General features: G+C 42.1%; 1 protein-coding gene across 1 annotated transcript in view; it reads right to left on the reverse strand.

The window, feature by feature from the left end:
* The window catches only part of abcf3 (ATP-binding cassette, sub-family F (GCN20), member 3), a 40,838-nt gene that overhangs the window by 20,603 nt on the left and 1,970 nt on the right, over nt 1-18,265 (reverse strand). Inside the window, exons 2-4 of the mRNA XM_084019946.1 lie at nt 3,440-3,587; nt 2,423-2,499; nt 1,945-2,000 (exon numbers count right to left, since the gene is read on the reverse strand). Coding sequence (XP_083876072.1) covers nt 1,945-2,000; nt 2,423-2,499; nt 3,440-3,587 — 281 coding nt within the window. The remainder of the gene's footprint in view (nt 1-1,944; nt 2,001-2,422; nt 2,500-3,439; nt 3,588-18,265) is intronic.

The following is an 18,265-nucleotide window of genomic DNA, read 5'->3' on the forward strand; positions in this document are numbered from 1 at the left end:
AGACCGATTATCTGCCGGGCCGATTATCGGCGCCGATATTCAGCATTTTGACGCAAATCGGCATCTGCCTTTTTCTTTAATCCGACGGCCGATAAGAGATCAATTTAAAACTGGATTATTTTGGCTCTGATGGAGCCGCGCCTCTTTGTCTGCAGCCACTACTCTGTCTCCAGCATTGTCCCACCCACAGCACCATCTGATTGGTTACACACAGAGCCATGGCATGGGTAACAGCCAATCAGCAGTGAAAGCTGTGCGTGCTCAGTGCTGCTCACACAAGCGGCGGCGAGGAGAAAAAGTTTCGCCGAGTGGAGAAGCTGCGGAGTCCTTTACAACTCACAACTACTAGTAACGTTACCATGAGCCCAAAACACAAACATAAGCGGCAGCTCTGCTCGCTCGCAGTCCCTCCAGAGGTGTCTGTTAACTGAGACCCATTGTGGCGTATACGCTACAAAATATCATGTTGTCTTTAGAGCGTCATAACTCCGTAATGGTTTGGGCTAGTAACATGCCTCTTAAACTAGAGAAACGGGGCTAAATAATGGTACCCTGCTTGCCCATGTGAGCGATTTATTTCTGACAACAAAACGAATGCGTAAAGTTGTAAAATATGTGACTAGATGTCTCCTCGTCTCCGTGGCGCATTTCTCCGTTTTGTTTATGTATATCGTCGATCACTTCTCATCCGCCATCTTGCTAGTGACGTATAAAGTTACGTTTATGTCTCGGACACTCCTATTGGCTCCCGTAGTGGCTTTAACAGCCAATCGGAAAGCCTGATTTACGCTTGGCCGTGAGTTGTTGTGTTTGCCCAAACGGGAGACACGGAGGAGTTCAGAGCAGAGAAAAGAACGGTCAAAAAGTTACTGTAGTGATAGAGAAAGTTAAATACATAAATGGCACAGAAGAAGTACACTATATACACACATATTTAGGGCAGGGAGAGGAAAGGACCATTGCTGGCAAAACAAAACGCCCATGGACACTACTCAAAACTTAGATAACAAAGATGAGTAGAAGATAAAATAACATTTCAGTTATATTGAAATTTTGGAACATTTTATTTACTGTATAAAACTTCAGGGAGATATTTATTTGTTTAAGTTTTCATTTATCCTTAAGACATGCTGCTGAGCCTGGTAGCTTCCTGCACTTTTTGTTAAAATTTTAAAACAGATGTTTATTATTATTATATTATACATGTTTCAATTCTGAAAAGCTGTTTAATAAACATATGCTTAAAGGCATTTAAAAGAAGTTAAGTGTTGGTGTTTGTATTATTCAAAATTTTGACACCAGTATTTTCACTTTTACTGCAAATGAATATCGGCTCCGAATATCGGTTATCGGCCTCCTTGACTACTAATAATCGGTATCGGTATCGGCCCTGAAAAAACCATATCGGTCTATCTCTAGTAAAAATGGTTGAATTATTTAGATTAAGACAAATTAATCATAAATGAGAAAATTATTGTAAATGTTAAAGGTAAACTGTGGAAAAATAGAGACTGTGCCTTTATTCTTGTTTGTGTAATTTGATTCACTGCATGGATCTGTCAGTGTCACATGTTGTGATTGGTAAGGAAGATTCAGGAGGGGCGGGGCTTAAGGAGGAGGGGCGGGAAGCCGTGAGGGAAGAGGAGAGAGAGGATAGCGCCAAGGAGCAGTAAACAGAGATCGCAAACTTTTGGTAGTCTTCTCTTTAATTGGTAAAAGAACGTTTGAGTTGGTGGACATTTCTATGGTCCGTTGGGGTGCAGTGAATGTGATTGTATGTGGCTGACTTTTGCACGTGTTCTTGAGTGTCTACTACAGAGTCCCTTAAAGCAAAACAAATCTGCAGAGTCTAGAACTGTTTTTAAATCGCGATTTTGCAGTTCAGCCATTTCAAAAAATCGCCCAGCCCTAGATTTTAGTGTAAATTAATTAAAAGAGACTCACTGTGTTCTGACCACGTTTCATCATCCAGATACCTTGAACATCTTCTGTTGCACAAACTTAACAGGGACACGAACATCAAAAACTGTAAGTTAATATACACTAAAAGGTGTGTTAATATCAAACACTTTTAGTAAAAATACACTACAATATGTGTTAATAACAAAGAATGGGTCTATTTAATGAAATGTGTGAGCAAATCTGTGAGTAGATTTGCACATAAATCACCTCCATATGTGCATTCCTTATTTCAACGAGCAATCAGAGAATTTGTAAGTAGCTGCAAAAAGTTCGGGCCTACTAATGTTTTGATGAATACCGAAACGTGCATTTCCACAGTTTACACACAAGTTTGTTCTGCTCACGTTTCATGAATGGGACCCAATGTTAGCTAAAAAACTGTAAAATGTGTTAACATAAAAATATTGTGCATATAGTTGAGTGAGTGTAAATGGAAATATGATTGAATATCGTTTCTTACCATTGTCTGCAGATATCTGAGAGAGTTGAACTGGAGCATCCAGCAACACCTGCCTCTGAGTGCCATGATGGTTATTCCTGTTTAACACACAAAACACATATTAGTCCTGATAAAAAAAATTTGAATCCCCTTAAATACGCAGGTGTGAATCCTGATTAAAAAAATGTGTTAATCCCTCATGAAAACACAACACTTGTTAGTCCTGATGAAAGCATGTTATTCCCCATTAAAACACCTGTTAAGGGCATCGCTAAGTCCTTACTGCAGCGACCCTGGGTTCATATCCGACCTGCCCTTTCTGCATGTCGTCCCCTCTCTCCCCCTTTCACTCTAACACTGTCCTATCTGAATAAAGGCAAAAAGCCCTTACTAAAAAACACACAAAAAAACAAAACAAAAAAGAACACACGTTAGTCCTGATAAAACACATTGGGTCTCATTAATGAAACGTGAGCAGAACGAATGTGTCTGTCTAAACTGTTGCCTGAGGGAAATATACATGTTTCGTTATTAATAAAAATGTTAGCTCTCAACTTTTCATAGCTACCAAGAAAATCTACTCCTGCCTCTTACCACTCGGAGAGCTTGTGTAAATCTTTGGATCTTTGGACAGAGGACACAGTGTTTACGGCATCAGTCACACCACTACTAACAGAAGAAAATAAATTATTAAATTATTGTGTAAGTGCTGGTAGCACTATTGTTAAGTGTGAGTTCGTCCTGTATGTGCCTCCTCAGACACCGTACATGTCAAAAATGTAGTTGTTTCATATAGTATTTTAGCACCAGATTAAAGTGGTACAGTAACAAGATAACATTGTCTGGTTCATAAAGCCACAGTACTTAAAATAACTTCAATCTCAGCAAAGGAGACATTCCCCCCCCCCCTTTTACACAGCTTTCCTGAAGCTGGAGAAGGTTTTTACTAACATTTCATGAATGAGACCCAATGAACACCCAAATGAGAACAATCAGTATTATTGCAGACAGAAACACATGATTGTCCCTCTGTCTTACAGTTTGAGTGTGTTAAACATCTGGAAGCAGATGTCCCTGACGTCGTACTCGTTTTTACTGTCAGCAGAAACTTCCTGTAGGACTCCTCCCACGGCATCATAAACCTCCTCCCCATCCTCGAAGTCTCCTCCGCAGCTGTCCAACACTCCTGAAAGAAATATATGAGGTTAAGACACCTGCTGCTGGTTGATAAAGGACCATACCAGTCGATGCATGTGGTGAATAATAATTAAAAAAAAGCCCAGGAAAATAACTCAGGACAAGGCTGTTTTTAAAAGAGAAATAATAAAACCCAAAAGAATAACTTTTCTAACCAGAAGCTCATGATGAGGCCTGCGTTTCATTATAAAAGCCCCCAACTCTCACTGCATGTTTCAAGATGATGGCACTGGCCTTCGAGGCCATCAATGGAACGGTACCCATCTACCTTCAAACACTGGTCAAACCACACACCCCGACGTGAGCACTTTGCTCCTCCACTTCAGCTGGCTGGCTAGTACCACCATCGCTGAAATCAAACAAATGTTGCTCAGCAAAGTCCAGATTCTTCTCTGTTCCGGCGCCTCAGTGGTGGAACAAACTCCCACAGACTTCAAATGGGCCAAGGGTTCAGTAGCTTGCCCAAGGACATTTTGGCATGTGGGTCATTCAGTGTCATTTCATGAAATTTCTGAAAATCTTCCCACCTGACCATCACAGAATTTCTTGAAAAAAATTATAGTACACTTGTGAATAGGACAAATCCAAAATATTAGGTCTCTACTGTCAACATTTTTCTCATGATACATCATTGAATGAAGGGTAGTTTAGACGTTTTTTGGCATCATACTCTGAAAATCCATTTTTAAACAGCAATATCTGGAAAACTATCTCACCTGTGGCCCTCAAAAATTCTACAGTGTATATATGTTACTAATAGCATCCAGACATGGAATATCGGGGGTGTAGCTCAATGATCACCTAGTATGGTAGGTACTTAAATTGTGGCTTGTTAAAATAAAGTAGTACATTTTAAGAGTGGCTGAGCCCCCATTTTTGCAGATAAAAGACTTCTATCACTACTGCCTTTATCTCTGGTGTTTTCTACAAAATATGGTCTCTCTCAGATGATTAGTTTCACAGATATTAAGGCTCAAAGATGGAAGTAAACACATCTTTGCCCAACTTCAGAGCCATAGTCCAAAAAACTGACAACTAGTATCAGGTCCAAACTTACTTTTTTCAAAAGTTCATATTCTTGTTAAAATCATATTTAAAAAATCGGGAGGGTGTTTTGCCTCAATTTGTCACAGTGATTTTTTAAAATGGCCGTTTTTGGTACTGCATGTCCTAATAGTCTACTAGTAAACATCACAGCAGGGGCCCATTCCAGAAAGTAGGTTTTCCTGAAACTCTGAGTTTGTTAACCCTGAGAAGAGGGATACTCTGAGTTTTCCGTTCCAGAAAGAGAGGTAACTCAACCTTTAGGTCAGTTACCATAGTAACCATAGTTACCATAGTAACTGACTCTGTGAACCTAACCTGCTCGCTGGCAGGTTTGTTTCAACATACCCTGAGTTTCTCCCTACATGTCTCCGCCTTTTTCGGGAATCTGAACCAACTCTGAAAAAAATATGCTGTCCTTTCCTCGTCAAGCTAATCGATATGGAAATAAAAGTGATTCGAACAGCTTTACGTGGGGAGAGGATTTTGATGACTTAGAAGGAAATTACCGTTTTTCCTACCAATCACATATCTAAACAATATTCGCCGACATTTTCGACATTTCATATCACGGACATAATGCCGATTCTTTGCAGAGCTCTTAAGATTTTTTTGCGAACGGGAGTTTTCTGAAAAAGGACATTTCTTTATTGAAATAGCCACTTATATTACCGTTTAATATGTGAAATATGAAATGTGAAATCATATGCCTTAGTCTACGTATTTGTGCAATATTTTAATGCTTAATTTTCAGCTGAAGCCAGTTTCTTTTTGTGCCTGGGGATTACACCTACATAAAAATGATTATTTGTTCATTGCGCTACTTTGAGATCTACGGGGGGTCGAACCCCTGTTGCCTGCACTGTGGGCTAACAGTTACACCACAGTGTCGCTCTAAATAGCTGAAAGTAAAGACTTATCACCTTTAGATCAATCGACTGTTTCATTCAGTTATACACATTAAGTCGGGCCGTAAATGTCTGCCACGACAACTGTCTCTACTTTGCTGCAGTTACGTTGCTCCGCTTTCTAAGGATGAGCTTGTTTTCTACATAAACACTCAGTAATATCTAATAACGCTCTCCCGGTTGCCATGGTGAATCGGAGCTCCATTGATGATGGCTTTGTAGAGTCGGCAGCCACGCGCGTAACTCATGATTATCATACTCAGAGTTGATTGAACTAACTCAGAACTGCTGTTCTGGAACCGAAAACTCAGAGTTGCCCATCTTAGAGTTCAGGGTTAGGTTCAGAGTTTGTTGAACCTGCTTTCTGGAACAGGCCCCAGGGCAATTCAATTGTGTTTTTTACCATTTACCAAAGACTTACATGTGACTAAATGCTACTGATTAATTAAGCCTTACGAAAACATTAAAATGTAGCACAGTTGTAGTTACAGAGGCAATACGTCCTTGAATGCGAGTTGAACATGCTGAAAGCAGCTTTTAATGTCTTAAACCACGAACAAACATATGATAGAATAATATTGAAGACTGCACATTTTGGAGACTTTTGTACTGTAATGTAAAATCTTTATGCTCAAATTAAGATTAATATTTGATTTGGTTGTGTAATCTGTGTGTATGTATACTTAAAGTATATATATATATATATATTAGTGTTGTCACGATACCAACATTTTGGTACCGGTACCAGTACCAACATGTGTTTTGGTACTTTTCAATACTTTTCTATACTTTTTCAAATAAAAAGTGAACGCAAAAAATGTCATTACTGACTTTATTTTAATAGAAAATCTTAGAACAATAACATATTAATCAGCAAATAAAATAAAATACCACAAAGACAAGCTTTTCTAATGCACACAATTTTAAAAATGTTAAAATATAAATACAATAATATAATATAATAATATAAATAAACCAGCTCTATTTTTTTTTCTTCGAGAGCTACTTTTGTTAAGAGTGAAGGGCGGTGGCGCTTGCTCTTAGCACTGAATGTGGCTTTTCTTCCTGAGTAAATGACCTGTCGTTCCCTGAGCTCAGTGTGCAGGTCTGGGTGCTTGTTCCTTTAAGTGTTTGGCGAAGTCGGAGGTGTTTCCGCCGTTAGCCATGCATGTTTTAAACACCGTTTACACAGTGGTGCATCGGCGTTAACTGCTCGCCTTGCGCATTTGTTTTAAGCTAAAGTACGGCTATATCGCACTTCGCGGCGCTTGTTTGTCCGCAAGTTGCGGCGTGGTGACGGTTGCAGCAGCCAGTCTCCTCTCCGTGCTCCCTCCCTCCCTCTCCCTCTCCGTCTCTGCTCTCTCCAAGCTTTCCTTCAGCTCCGTTTGTTGCTACCGTCCACGCTGCTCGCTAACTTGCTAGCGGTTTCCTCCGGCTTGCTTGTTTTTTCTTTTTTATCTCCCCAAGCTGCGGCTCGCTCCTCGTCCTCTCAGCTGTAGTTACAACGCAGTGACGTCACGTGGCGAGTTCGCCGAGCTGTTGCGGGCGCTGCCGGCGGCGCTGCAAGCACCGGTCCCGTCCAAATGCAATATAGTACCGTTTTAAATGCCTCAGTACCCCGGTACCAAATTAGTACCGGTATACCGTGCAACCCTTATATATATATATATATATATATATATATAGGGAACATGGTGAATAAAGGGGCACCCAGGAAGTACAACTCACTCTCCATACCAGAGGCACTCCAAACTGCCAAAAAACGACTAACAGCTCGGCCACCCGGTTGAAGAGATACACCAAGGAGGGAGAGGCCAGGAGAATAAACAAGCTGTTCTGCACTGAACCAGCCAAGGTGTCGTCTCAGTGGCAGGGAAACAACAACCAGTCAGACCCACCAAGAGCTGAGGTGGAAAAATACTTGAAAGACATGGGAAAAGGAGGCAACACGCAACACCGATGCCCAATGGTTAGTGGACCTAAGAGCTGACCACAGCAACCTCCCAGAACAAGAACCAGTAACCATCTCAATGGCAGACATCCAAGAAAGAGTGTCAAAGATGAAGAGCTGGACAGCACTAGGCCCCATACGTACTGGCTGAAGAAGCTAACTGCACTCCTAGAACGCCTAGCAGCACAGATGAACCAGCTGAGGGATGGGATCCACCCAGAGTGGCTAACCCAGGGCAGGACAGTCCTAATCCTGAAAGACCCCCAGAAGGGACCCGTCCCATCCAACTACCGGCCAATTACCCGTCTCTGCACAACATGGAAGGCCCTGTCAGGCATCATTGCAGCAAAGATGAGTAAGCATATGGCTCAATACATGATGGAGGCACTGAAAGGAATTGGCAGTAACACCAGAGGAGCCAAGCACCAGCTACTGGTTGATAGAACAGTCGCCTGAGACTGTAAGAAGAGACAAACCAACCTGTGCACTGCCTGGATTAACTACAAGAAAGCCTACGACTCAATGCCGCACGCATGGATACTGGAATGTCTGGAACTGTATAAGATCAACAGGAACCTATGGGGCTTCATCCAGAACTCGATGGAAATGTGGAAGACAACCTTAGAGGCCAATTCAAAGCCGATTGCCCAAGTCAACATCAAGTGCGGCATACCAGGGAGATGCACTATCACCACTGCTGTTCTGCATAGGCCTGAACCCCCTCAGTCAGATCATCACGAAGAGTGGTTACGGGTACCGATTCCGTAGTGGGGCAACAATCAGCCACCTGCTCTACATGGATGACATCAAGCTGTACGCCAGGAGCGAGCGAGAAATAGACTCACTGATCCACACCACCAGGATCTACAGCGATGAGATAGGGATGTCATTCAGATTGGACAAGTGTGGCCGGATGATCTCAAAGAGAGGCAAGATGATCAGGACTGAGGGGATTGACCTACCAGAGGGCCACATAGGTGATATCCAAGACAGCTACAAGTACCTTGGCATCCTACAGGCTAATGGAAACCATGAAGAGGCCAAAAGGAAATCAACCTCAGCCAAATACCTCCAGAGAGTAAGGCAGGTCCTGAAAAGTCAGCTGAATGGTAAGAACAAGGTCCGAGCCATCAACATGTACGCACTACCAGTCATCAGTTACCCCGCTGGTATCATAAGCTGGCCAAAGGGGGAGATAGAAGCCACAGATATCAGGACTAGAAAGCTCCTCACCATGCACAGAGGGTTCCACCCCAAGTCCAGCACCCTGAGGCTATACACTAAGCTGAAAGAGGGAGGCAGAGGGCTAGTGAGCGTCAAGGCCACAGTCCAGGATGAGATATTGAAAATTCAAGATTACATCGAAAAAATGGCCCCGAAGGATGAACTGCTAAGTGAATGTCTCAGGCAGCAGAGCCCTGATGAGAGTGCAGAGGAGGAGGAGCAGACAACCTGGAGGGACAAGCCCCTACATGGCATGTACCACCGTCAGATAGAGGAAGTGGCTGATATCAAGAAATCCTACCAGTAGATGGAAAATGCAGGACTGACAGACAGCACAGAGGCACTAATCATGGCAGCACAAGAACAGGCCATAAGCACAAGAGCCATAGAGGCCAGGATCTACCAGAGCAGATCAGACCCAAGATGCAGACTGTGCAAAGAAGCCCCTGACCAGCGCATAGTAGCAGGGTGTAAGATGCTAGCTGGATCAGCGTACATGGAGAGGCACAACCAAGTGGCTGTAGAATATAGAAGAATATTTTGTAGAATGTTTAGGCTAATACCAGAGGTAGAGGCAGAAGTGATAGAAGTCTTTTATCTGCAAAAATGGGGGCTCAACCACTCTTCAAATGTACTACTTGATTTCAACAAGCCACATTTTAAGTACCTACCATACTAGGTTATCATTGAGCTACACCCCCGATATTCCATGTCTGGAGGCCATTAGTAACAGATATACACTGTAGAAATTTTGAAGGCCACAGGTGAGATAGTTTTCCAGATATTGCCGTTTAAAAATGGCTTTTCAGAGTATGATGCCAAAAACCGTCTAAACTATCCTTCATTCAATGATGTTTCATGAGAAAACTGTTGACAGTAGAGACCTAATATTTTGGATTTGTCCTATTAACAAGTGTGTCTATGTACTTTAATTTTTTCAGGACATTCTGAGATGGTCAGTTGGGAAGATTTTCAGAAATTTGATGAAATGGCACGGAATGACCCTAATGAATAAAGATTTCCAACTGTTGTATGTTATTCATTGAGAACTAGCATGTGGTGTTTAGGTGTTCCCTTAATTTTTTTGAGCAGTTTATGATACTACTGCTATTTTACCTATATAACTGATATATTTCAGGTAACATTTCTTATGACAGCCTCAAAGTACTTACTATGATAACCCTGTATTTTCTTCTTTCTATAATACCGCCATAATACTAACTGTCATACACCCTATGATAGTGTTGTCACGATACCAACATTTTGGTACCGGTACCGGTACCAACATGTGTTTCGGTACTTTTCGATACTTTTCGATACTTTTTCACATAAAAAGTGAATCCAAAAAATGTCATTACTGACTTTATTTTAATAGAAAATCTTAGAACAATAACATATTAATCAGCAAACAAAATAAAATACCACAAAGACAAGCTTTTCTAATGCACACAATTTTAAAAATGTTAAAATATAATAATATAAATAAACCAGCTCTATTTTTTTCTTCCAGAGCTACTTTTGTTAAGAGTGAAGGGGGGTGGCGCTTGCTTTTAGCACTGAATGTGGCTTTTTTTCCTGAGTAAATGACCTGTCGTTCCCTGAGTTCAGTGTGCAGGTCTGGGGGCTTGTCCTTTAAGTGTTTGGCTAAGTCGGAGGTGTTTCCGCCGTTAGCCATGCATGTTTTAAACACCGTTTACACAGTGGTGCATCGGCGTTAACTGCCTTGCCTTGCGCATTTGTTTTTAGCTAAAGTACGGCCACATCGCACTTCGCGGCGCTGGTTTGTCCGCAAGTTGCGGCGTGGTGACGGTGGCAGCAGCCGTTCTCCTCTCCGTGCTTCGCTCGCTCGCGCTCTCTTTCTCTCTCTCTCTCTCGCGCGCTCTCTCTTTTTCTCTCTCTCGCGCTCTCCAAGCTTTCCTCCTGCTCCGTTTGTTGCTCCAGTCCACGCTGCTCGCTAACTAGCTAGCTGTTTCGTCCGGCTTGCTTGCTTTTTCTTTTTATCTCTCCAAGCTGCGGCTCGCTCCTCGTCCTCTCAGCTGTAGTTACAACGCGGTGACGTCACGCGGCGAGTTCGCCGCGCTGTTGCGGGCGCTGTTGCGGGCGCTGCAAGTACCGGTCCCGTCCAAATGCAATATAGTACCGTTTTAAATGCCTCAGTACCCCGGTACCAAATTAGTACCGGTATACCGTGCAACCCTACCCTATGATAATCCAGTAGTTCTTCCTGTAATACAACTGTAATACTTCATATAACAGGGCTCCAGAGTGCGACCAAAATTTTTATGAGTGCGACTGAAAAAAATTGTAGGTCGCACTGGTGCACCTAACGCTGCTCGGGTGAAAAAAAAACAAACATAAGCGCAGCATCTCTTTGTGTTCTCCTGATGGCATCGTGGTCTAAACCAATAAGAGACAGAGCTCAGGCGGGTCCTTGCCTCTGATTGGCTGTGGTCCTTTTCACTGCTGTAAATTGTGTCAGTTCGAAAAATGCGAGCGAGCTGAGCAGGTACTCCTGAGCGCTTCGACAATGAGTGCTGAGAGCTTCGATTTTCTTTGAAAATGAAGAGAGGCAGAAAAGCCTCGCCCCGAGACTAATTAAAAAGCCCAAAAATATGCCTTCAGACAGGACTGGTTGAAGCAATTTCCCTGGCTGATGTACGATAAAGAAAGGGACTCAATGCACTGCATTTATTGTCAGGAGTGCGGTCAGAATTTGGCCGGTAATAGTGCGTTTGTGGAAGAGTCAACAACATTTCGCATCGAGACGTTGAAAAGTGGAATATGTCCAAAAAGCATACTACATGCCGTGAAAAGTGTGTTAATAAAGTGGCCCCTCATCCAGCTGCATTTCAGCGTCAGGCTGTATCAATCAGGTCCGCTGAGGAATCTGAAACAGGGCTCCAGACTAACTTTTTGCATTGGTTGCACTGGTGCGCCTAACTTTTTTTTTTAGGTGCACCAGCACAAAATTTAGGTGCACCCACATTTTTCATCGCATCGCCTTTAACGCCAAAAAGTCACCTTTTTAATCGCTCTCCTTTTACATTATGACACCCCCTTATGGCCTAGGTTAACTGCAGCACCATCAGCACCCAGAGGAACCGTTTTCTCCAGCCAATCTGCACACTGATGCCCAAGCGCAGTAAATGCTTGCTTTGTGGCAGCATAAATTCCTCAAGAATAAAAAGATCATACAGGTCACTAGTCTATAGATTGCAAATGGAAAACTGTTTATGTGATCTTAGCCTAGCCTACTTATATTTTTACTTAGGCTATTCATTTTTAATAATAATATTAGGAATAGGCTACTATACAATTTCCTATTCATGATCTCTCATGCTGTAATGTGGGCCTTCAAACACTGTGCGTGTCCATGCTCCACCGGACATGTCCAATTAACATGTTGACCGGCCTCCCTTTATGCAAAATGCAGCAGTAGACAATATCCTTCGTAGAGACATCTGTGTCGCCGTCAATCATGAATGACGTGTACGTGGCGTTTCCAACCTCAGCTGTCTTGTTCTTTAGTGTGTCAGCATTTTTTTCATCAGAATAATTTCGGACTTAAATTTAGTGAACGGCAACTCCTCCTTTGCAATATTGTATGCAACGTTGAATTTTATAATCATTTCAGATTCCTCAGCGGACGTGATTGATACAGCCTGACGCTGAAATGCAGCTGGATGAGGGGCCACTTTATTAACACACTTATCACGGCATGTAGTATGCTTTTTGGACATATTGCGCTTTTTCAATGTCCATCCATCCATCCATTTTCTACCGCTTATCCTGTATTCAGGGTCGCGGGGGGGCTGGAGCCGATCCCAGCTGTCATTGGGCGAAGGCAGGGTACACCCTGGACAGGACGCCAGTCTATCACAGGGCTAACATATAGACAAACAACCATACACGCTCACATTCACACCTACGGGCAATTTGGAGTCACCAATTTACCTATCCCCATCCTGCATGTCTTTGGTCTGTGGGAGGAAGCCGGAGAACCCGGAGAGAACCCACGCTTACACAGGGAGAACATGCAAACTCCCTTTTTCAATGTCTCGATGTGAAATGTTGTTGACTCCTCCACAAACGCACTATTTTTTACCGGCCAAATGCTGACCGCACTCCCGACAATAAATGCAGTGCATTGAGTCCCTTTCTTCATCGTACATCAGCCAGGGAAATTGCTTCAACCAGTCCTGTCTGAAGGCATGTTTTTGGGCTTTTTAATTAGTCTCGGGGCGAGGCTTTCTGACTCTCTTCACTTTCAAAGAAAATCGAAGCGCTCAGCGTCGAAGCGCTCAGAGTACCTGCTCTGCTCGCTCGCATTTTCGAACTGACACAATTTACAGCAGTGAAAAGGACCACAGCCAATCAGAGGCAAGGACCCGCCCGAGCTCTGTCTCTTATTGGTTTAGACCACGATACCGTCAGGAGAACATAAAGAGATGCTGCGCTTATGATTTTTTTTTTCACCCGAGCAGCGTTAGGTGCACCAGTGCGACCTACAATTTTTTTCAGTCGCACTCATAAAAATTTTGGTCGCATATGCGACCAAAATGGTCGCACTCTGGAGCCCTGTGAAATGATTATAAAATTCAATGTCGCATATAATATTGCAAAGGAGGAGTTGCCGTTCACCAAATTTAAGTCCGAAATTATTCTGATGAAAAAAATGTCAACACACTAAACAACAAGACAACTGCGGAGGTTGGAAACGCCACGTATGGTACACGTCATTCATGATTGACTGCGACACAGACGTCTCTACGAAGGAGTGCGTTATTGTCTACTGCTGCATTTTGCGTAAAGGGAGTCCGGTCAACATGTTAATTGGACATGTCGAGGTGGAGCATGGACACGCACAGTGTTTGAAGGTCCACATTACAGCATGAGACATCATGAATAGGAAATTGTATAGTAGCCTATAGGGCTGAACGATATGGACAAAATTTCATATCTTGATATTCATGCCAGATATCTCGATATCGATACGATATGACTACGGGTTCGGTGAAAACCAAATATTTTCAGAAAAATAAAAACATCATAATACAAAAGAATGTGGAAACTGCAGTTTTATTGATGATACCTTACTGCCAGTCATCAACATTAACATAAAGTCACCAATCAATAAATACAAAATTAAACATTTTAGACTGTCTACACGGGTACCATATCTTTTGCAATGTGGTATGTTATAGCGTCTGTAATGTCTTTATGTCTGGTGGACGCCAACTCATACGGTGTAACGCTACTGAACGCATTGCAATACACTCGGTGCAATTTTCCCCAAACACGACCTGCACAACACCCCGCTCTGGTTGACATCATCGTTATTAAATCCAAAATACCTCCAAATAATGGAGGATGATTTATGTTTTGGCACCAAATCAGATTCGGCACCGCCACTGGCCGCATTATCTTCCGCACTCGTCTCACTTTTCTTTCTTTCTTTTTGATTTCCCCGGTGTGTATGTTGCGTCTGCGTCTCGGTTTCCGTCTCCCTCACTCTCGCGGCGGGAGTCCCGCCCTCATATGTTCGTCATTGGTTGGCTTCAGCTGTCGATCCACAGCAAGCATGAAATAAGGTTCGTGGTTGGCTGGCCATAGCGGTGCATTCAAGGTAGAGATAGACCGATATGGTTTTTTCAGGGCCGATACCGATACGATATTAAACAGCTTTTCAGAATTGCAACATGTATAATATAATAATATTAATAATAATATAATAATAATAAGCTGCTTCTGTCTATGAAATATGGATATTATTTTGGGTAGTGTCCATGGGCGTTTTGTTTTGCCAGCAATGGTCCTTTCCTCTCCCTGCCCTAAATATGTGTGTAGTGTACTTCTTCTGTACCATTTATGTATTTAACTTTCTCTATCACTACAGTAACTTTTTGACCGTCATTTGCTCTGCTCTGAACTCCTCCGTGTCTCCCGTTTGGGCAAACACAACAACTCACGGCCAAGCGTAAATCAGGCTTTCCGATTGGCTGTAAAAGCCGCTACGGGAGCCAATACGAGCGTCCGATGCATAAACGTAACGCTATACGTCACTAGCAAGATGGCGGATGAGAAGTGATCGACGATATACATAAACAAAACGGAGAAATGCGCCACGGAGACGAGGAGACATCTAGTCACATATTTTACAACTTTACGCATTCGTTTTGTTGTCAGAAATAAATCGCTCACATGGGCAAGCAGGGTACCGTTATTCAGCCCCGTTTCTCTAGTTTAAGAGGAAAAAGACCGCATGTTTCTAGCGCAAACCATTACGGAGTTATGACGCTCTAAAGACAACATGATATTTTGTAGCGTATACGCCACAATGGGTCTCAGTTAACAGACACCTCTGGAGGGACTGCGAGCGAGCAGAGCTGCCGCTTATGTTTGTGTTTTGGGCTCATGGTAACGTTACTAGTAGTTGTGAGTTGTAAAGGACTCCGCAGCTTCTCCACTCGGCAAAACTTTTTCTCCTCGCCGCCGCGTGTGTGAGCAGCACTGAGCATGCACAGCTTTCACTGCTGATTGGCTGTTACCCATGCCATGGCTCTGTGTGTAACCAATCGGATGGTGCTGTGGGTGGGACAATGCTGCAGACAGAGAGGCGCGGCTCCATCAGAGCCAAAATAACCCAGTTTTAAATTGATCTCTTATCGGCCGTCGGATTAAAGAAAAAGGCCGATGCCGATTTGCGTCAAAATGCTGAATATCGGCGCCGATAATCGGCCCGGCCGATAATCGGTCTATCCCTAATTCAAGGGCAATCGTAAAAATGAAGTTTATTGTGACTGCCAGAGCTTTACATGCAGGGCGAGCGCGGGGTAAATCTATATCGTTTATATCGTTGCTTTTTCGATATTAATATCTTGAATGTTCATATCTAGATAACGATACGATAAATCGTTCAGCCCTAGTAGCCTATTTCTTATATTATTTAAAATGGATAGTCTTAGTAAAAATATAAGTAGGCTAGGCTAAGATCACATAAACAGTTTTCCATTTGCAATCTATAGGCTAGTGACCTGTATGATCTTTTTATTGTGCCACAAAGCAAGCATTTGCTTCGCTTGGGCATCAGTGTGAAGATTGGCTGGAGAAAAGGGTTGCTCTGGGTGCTGATGGTGCTGCAGTTAACCTAGGCCATAAGGGGGTGTCATTATGTAGGAGGAGAGCGATAAAAAGGTGACTTTTTGGCGTTAAAGGCGACGCGATGAAAAATGTGGGTGCACCTAAATTTTGTGCTGGTGCACCTAAAAAAAAAAGTTAGGCGCACCAGTGCAACCAATGCAAAAAGTTAGTCTGGAGCCCTGTATAATATTTACCATGATGTACCTGTAACTTTTCTACAATTCTTTTGTATTACTTTTAATGACACTCATGTACATTTTCCACTGGCGTCCTGTCCAGGTGTACCCTGCTTACGCCCAATGTCAGCTGGGACTCCAGCCCCCCCACAACCCTGAATACAGGATAAGCAGTAGATAATGGATGGATGGATGTACTTTTTCCTACAATACTTATTGTAATACTTGCTATGACACCACTGCACTTTTTCTTAAATACTTTGTAATACTTTCTGTAATACTTTTGTAGTACTTCCTATAATGCTCAAGACTTAGAAAAACTTGTACATGCCTTTATTACTAGTAGGATAGACTACTTTAATGGTCTCCTTGCAGGTCTTCCGAAAAAAACTGTCAGGCAGCTACAGCTTGTTCAGAACGCTGCTGCTAGAGTTCTTACAAAGACCAAAAAATGTGAGCACATTACACCAATTCTTAAATCCTTACATTGGCTCCCTGTATGTCAGAGGATTTAAGAATTGGTGTAATGTTCTTACAAAGACCAAAAAATGTGAGCACATTACACCAATTCTTAAATCCTTACATTGGCTCCCTGTATGTCAGAGGATTGTTTTCAAAATCCTCCTGCTCACATATAAATCACTACATGGTCTAGGACCTAAGTATATCACTGATATGCTCCCACTACATAAGCCTTCTAGACCACTAAGATCTTCTGAGACCAATCTGTTAGTGATTCCCAGAGTAAACAACAATCACGGGAGAGCATCATTTAGTCACTATGCAAAAAATGGCTGGAATAAACTTCCTGAAGATGGGTCATTCCGTGTCATTTCATCAAATGCCTCCCACCTGACCATCTCAGAATGTCCTGAAAAAATTTGAGTACAAAGACACACTTGTTAATAGGACAAAGCCAAAATATTAGGTCTCTACTGTCAACAGTTTCCTCATGAAACGTCATTGAATGAAGGGTAGTTTAGACGGTTTTTGGCATCATACTCTGAAAAGCCATTTTTAAACGGCATTATCTGGAAAACTATCTCACCTGTGGCCTTCAAAATTTCTAGAGTGTATATCTGTTACTAAAAGCCTCCAAACATGAAATATCAGGGTGTAGCTCAATGATAACCTAGTATGGTAAGTACTTCAAATGTGGCTTGTTGAAATAAAGTAGTACATTTGAAGAGTGGCTGAGCTCCCATTTTTACAGATAAAAGACTTCTATCACTTCTGCCTCTATCTCTGGTGTTGGCTTAAACATTCTACAAAATATGGTCTCTCTTAGATTATTAGTTTCACAGATATTAAGGCTCAAAAATGGAAGTAAACACATCTTTGCCCAACTTCAGAGTCATATTCCAAAAAACTGACAACACGTATCAGGTCCAAACTTACTTTTTTTGAAAGATCATATTCTTGTTAAAGTCATATTAAAAAATCAGGAGGGTGTTTTGCCTCATTTTGTCGCAGTGATTTTTTTAAATCCTGATATTGGTGGGGTTTTTGTGGCTCGTTTTGGTACTGCATGTCCTAATAGCCTACCAGTAAACATCACAGGAGGGCAATTCAATTGTGTTTTTTACCATTTACCAAAGACTTACAGTGCCTAAATGCTACTGATAAATTTAGCCTTACGAAAACATTAAAATATAGCACAGTTGTAGTTACAGAGGCAATGAGTCCTTGAATGTGAGTTAAACATGCTGTAAGCAGCTTTTAATGTCTTAAACCATGAACAAACATATGATAGCATAATATTAAAGACTGTACATTTTGTCATACTTTAAGTATATAAATACCACAACCAAATCAAATAATAATCTTAATTTGAGCATAAGATTTTACATTACAGTACAAAAGTCTCCAAAGTTTGATATTGAATAACAGTTTCTCTCTATGCTCACTGTGAGGGATGACACATTTTTCATCTTTTAGATCCAATTCCTTCGTCACATTCATTAATTTGGCAGTCACTTTAGAAATTGTCTCATGTACATCTCTGCTCTGTTGTGCTCATCTTTTTTGATGGCATACATGCACCCAGTTACTGTAGAGGGAACGTCAAATCTTGCAATTCTATGCTGCAGTGGGACATTGCACATCTTCTCTTCTTGGCCAGTAGAAACTCTTGGCAGGGCCATGTGGGTGCATGAACTGAACCAGTACATCTTCATCTGAAACATCTCTGATACTTCCTATCCACCATTTCTGATCATAACTC

This window comes from Eutrigla gurnardus (genome assembly GCF_963514095.1).
Source record: "Eutrigla gurnardus genome assembly, chromosome: 10".
Taxonomy (NCBI): Eukaryota; Metazoa; Chordata; class Actinopteri; order Perciformes; family Triglidae; genus Eutrigla; species Eutrigla gurnardus.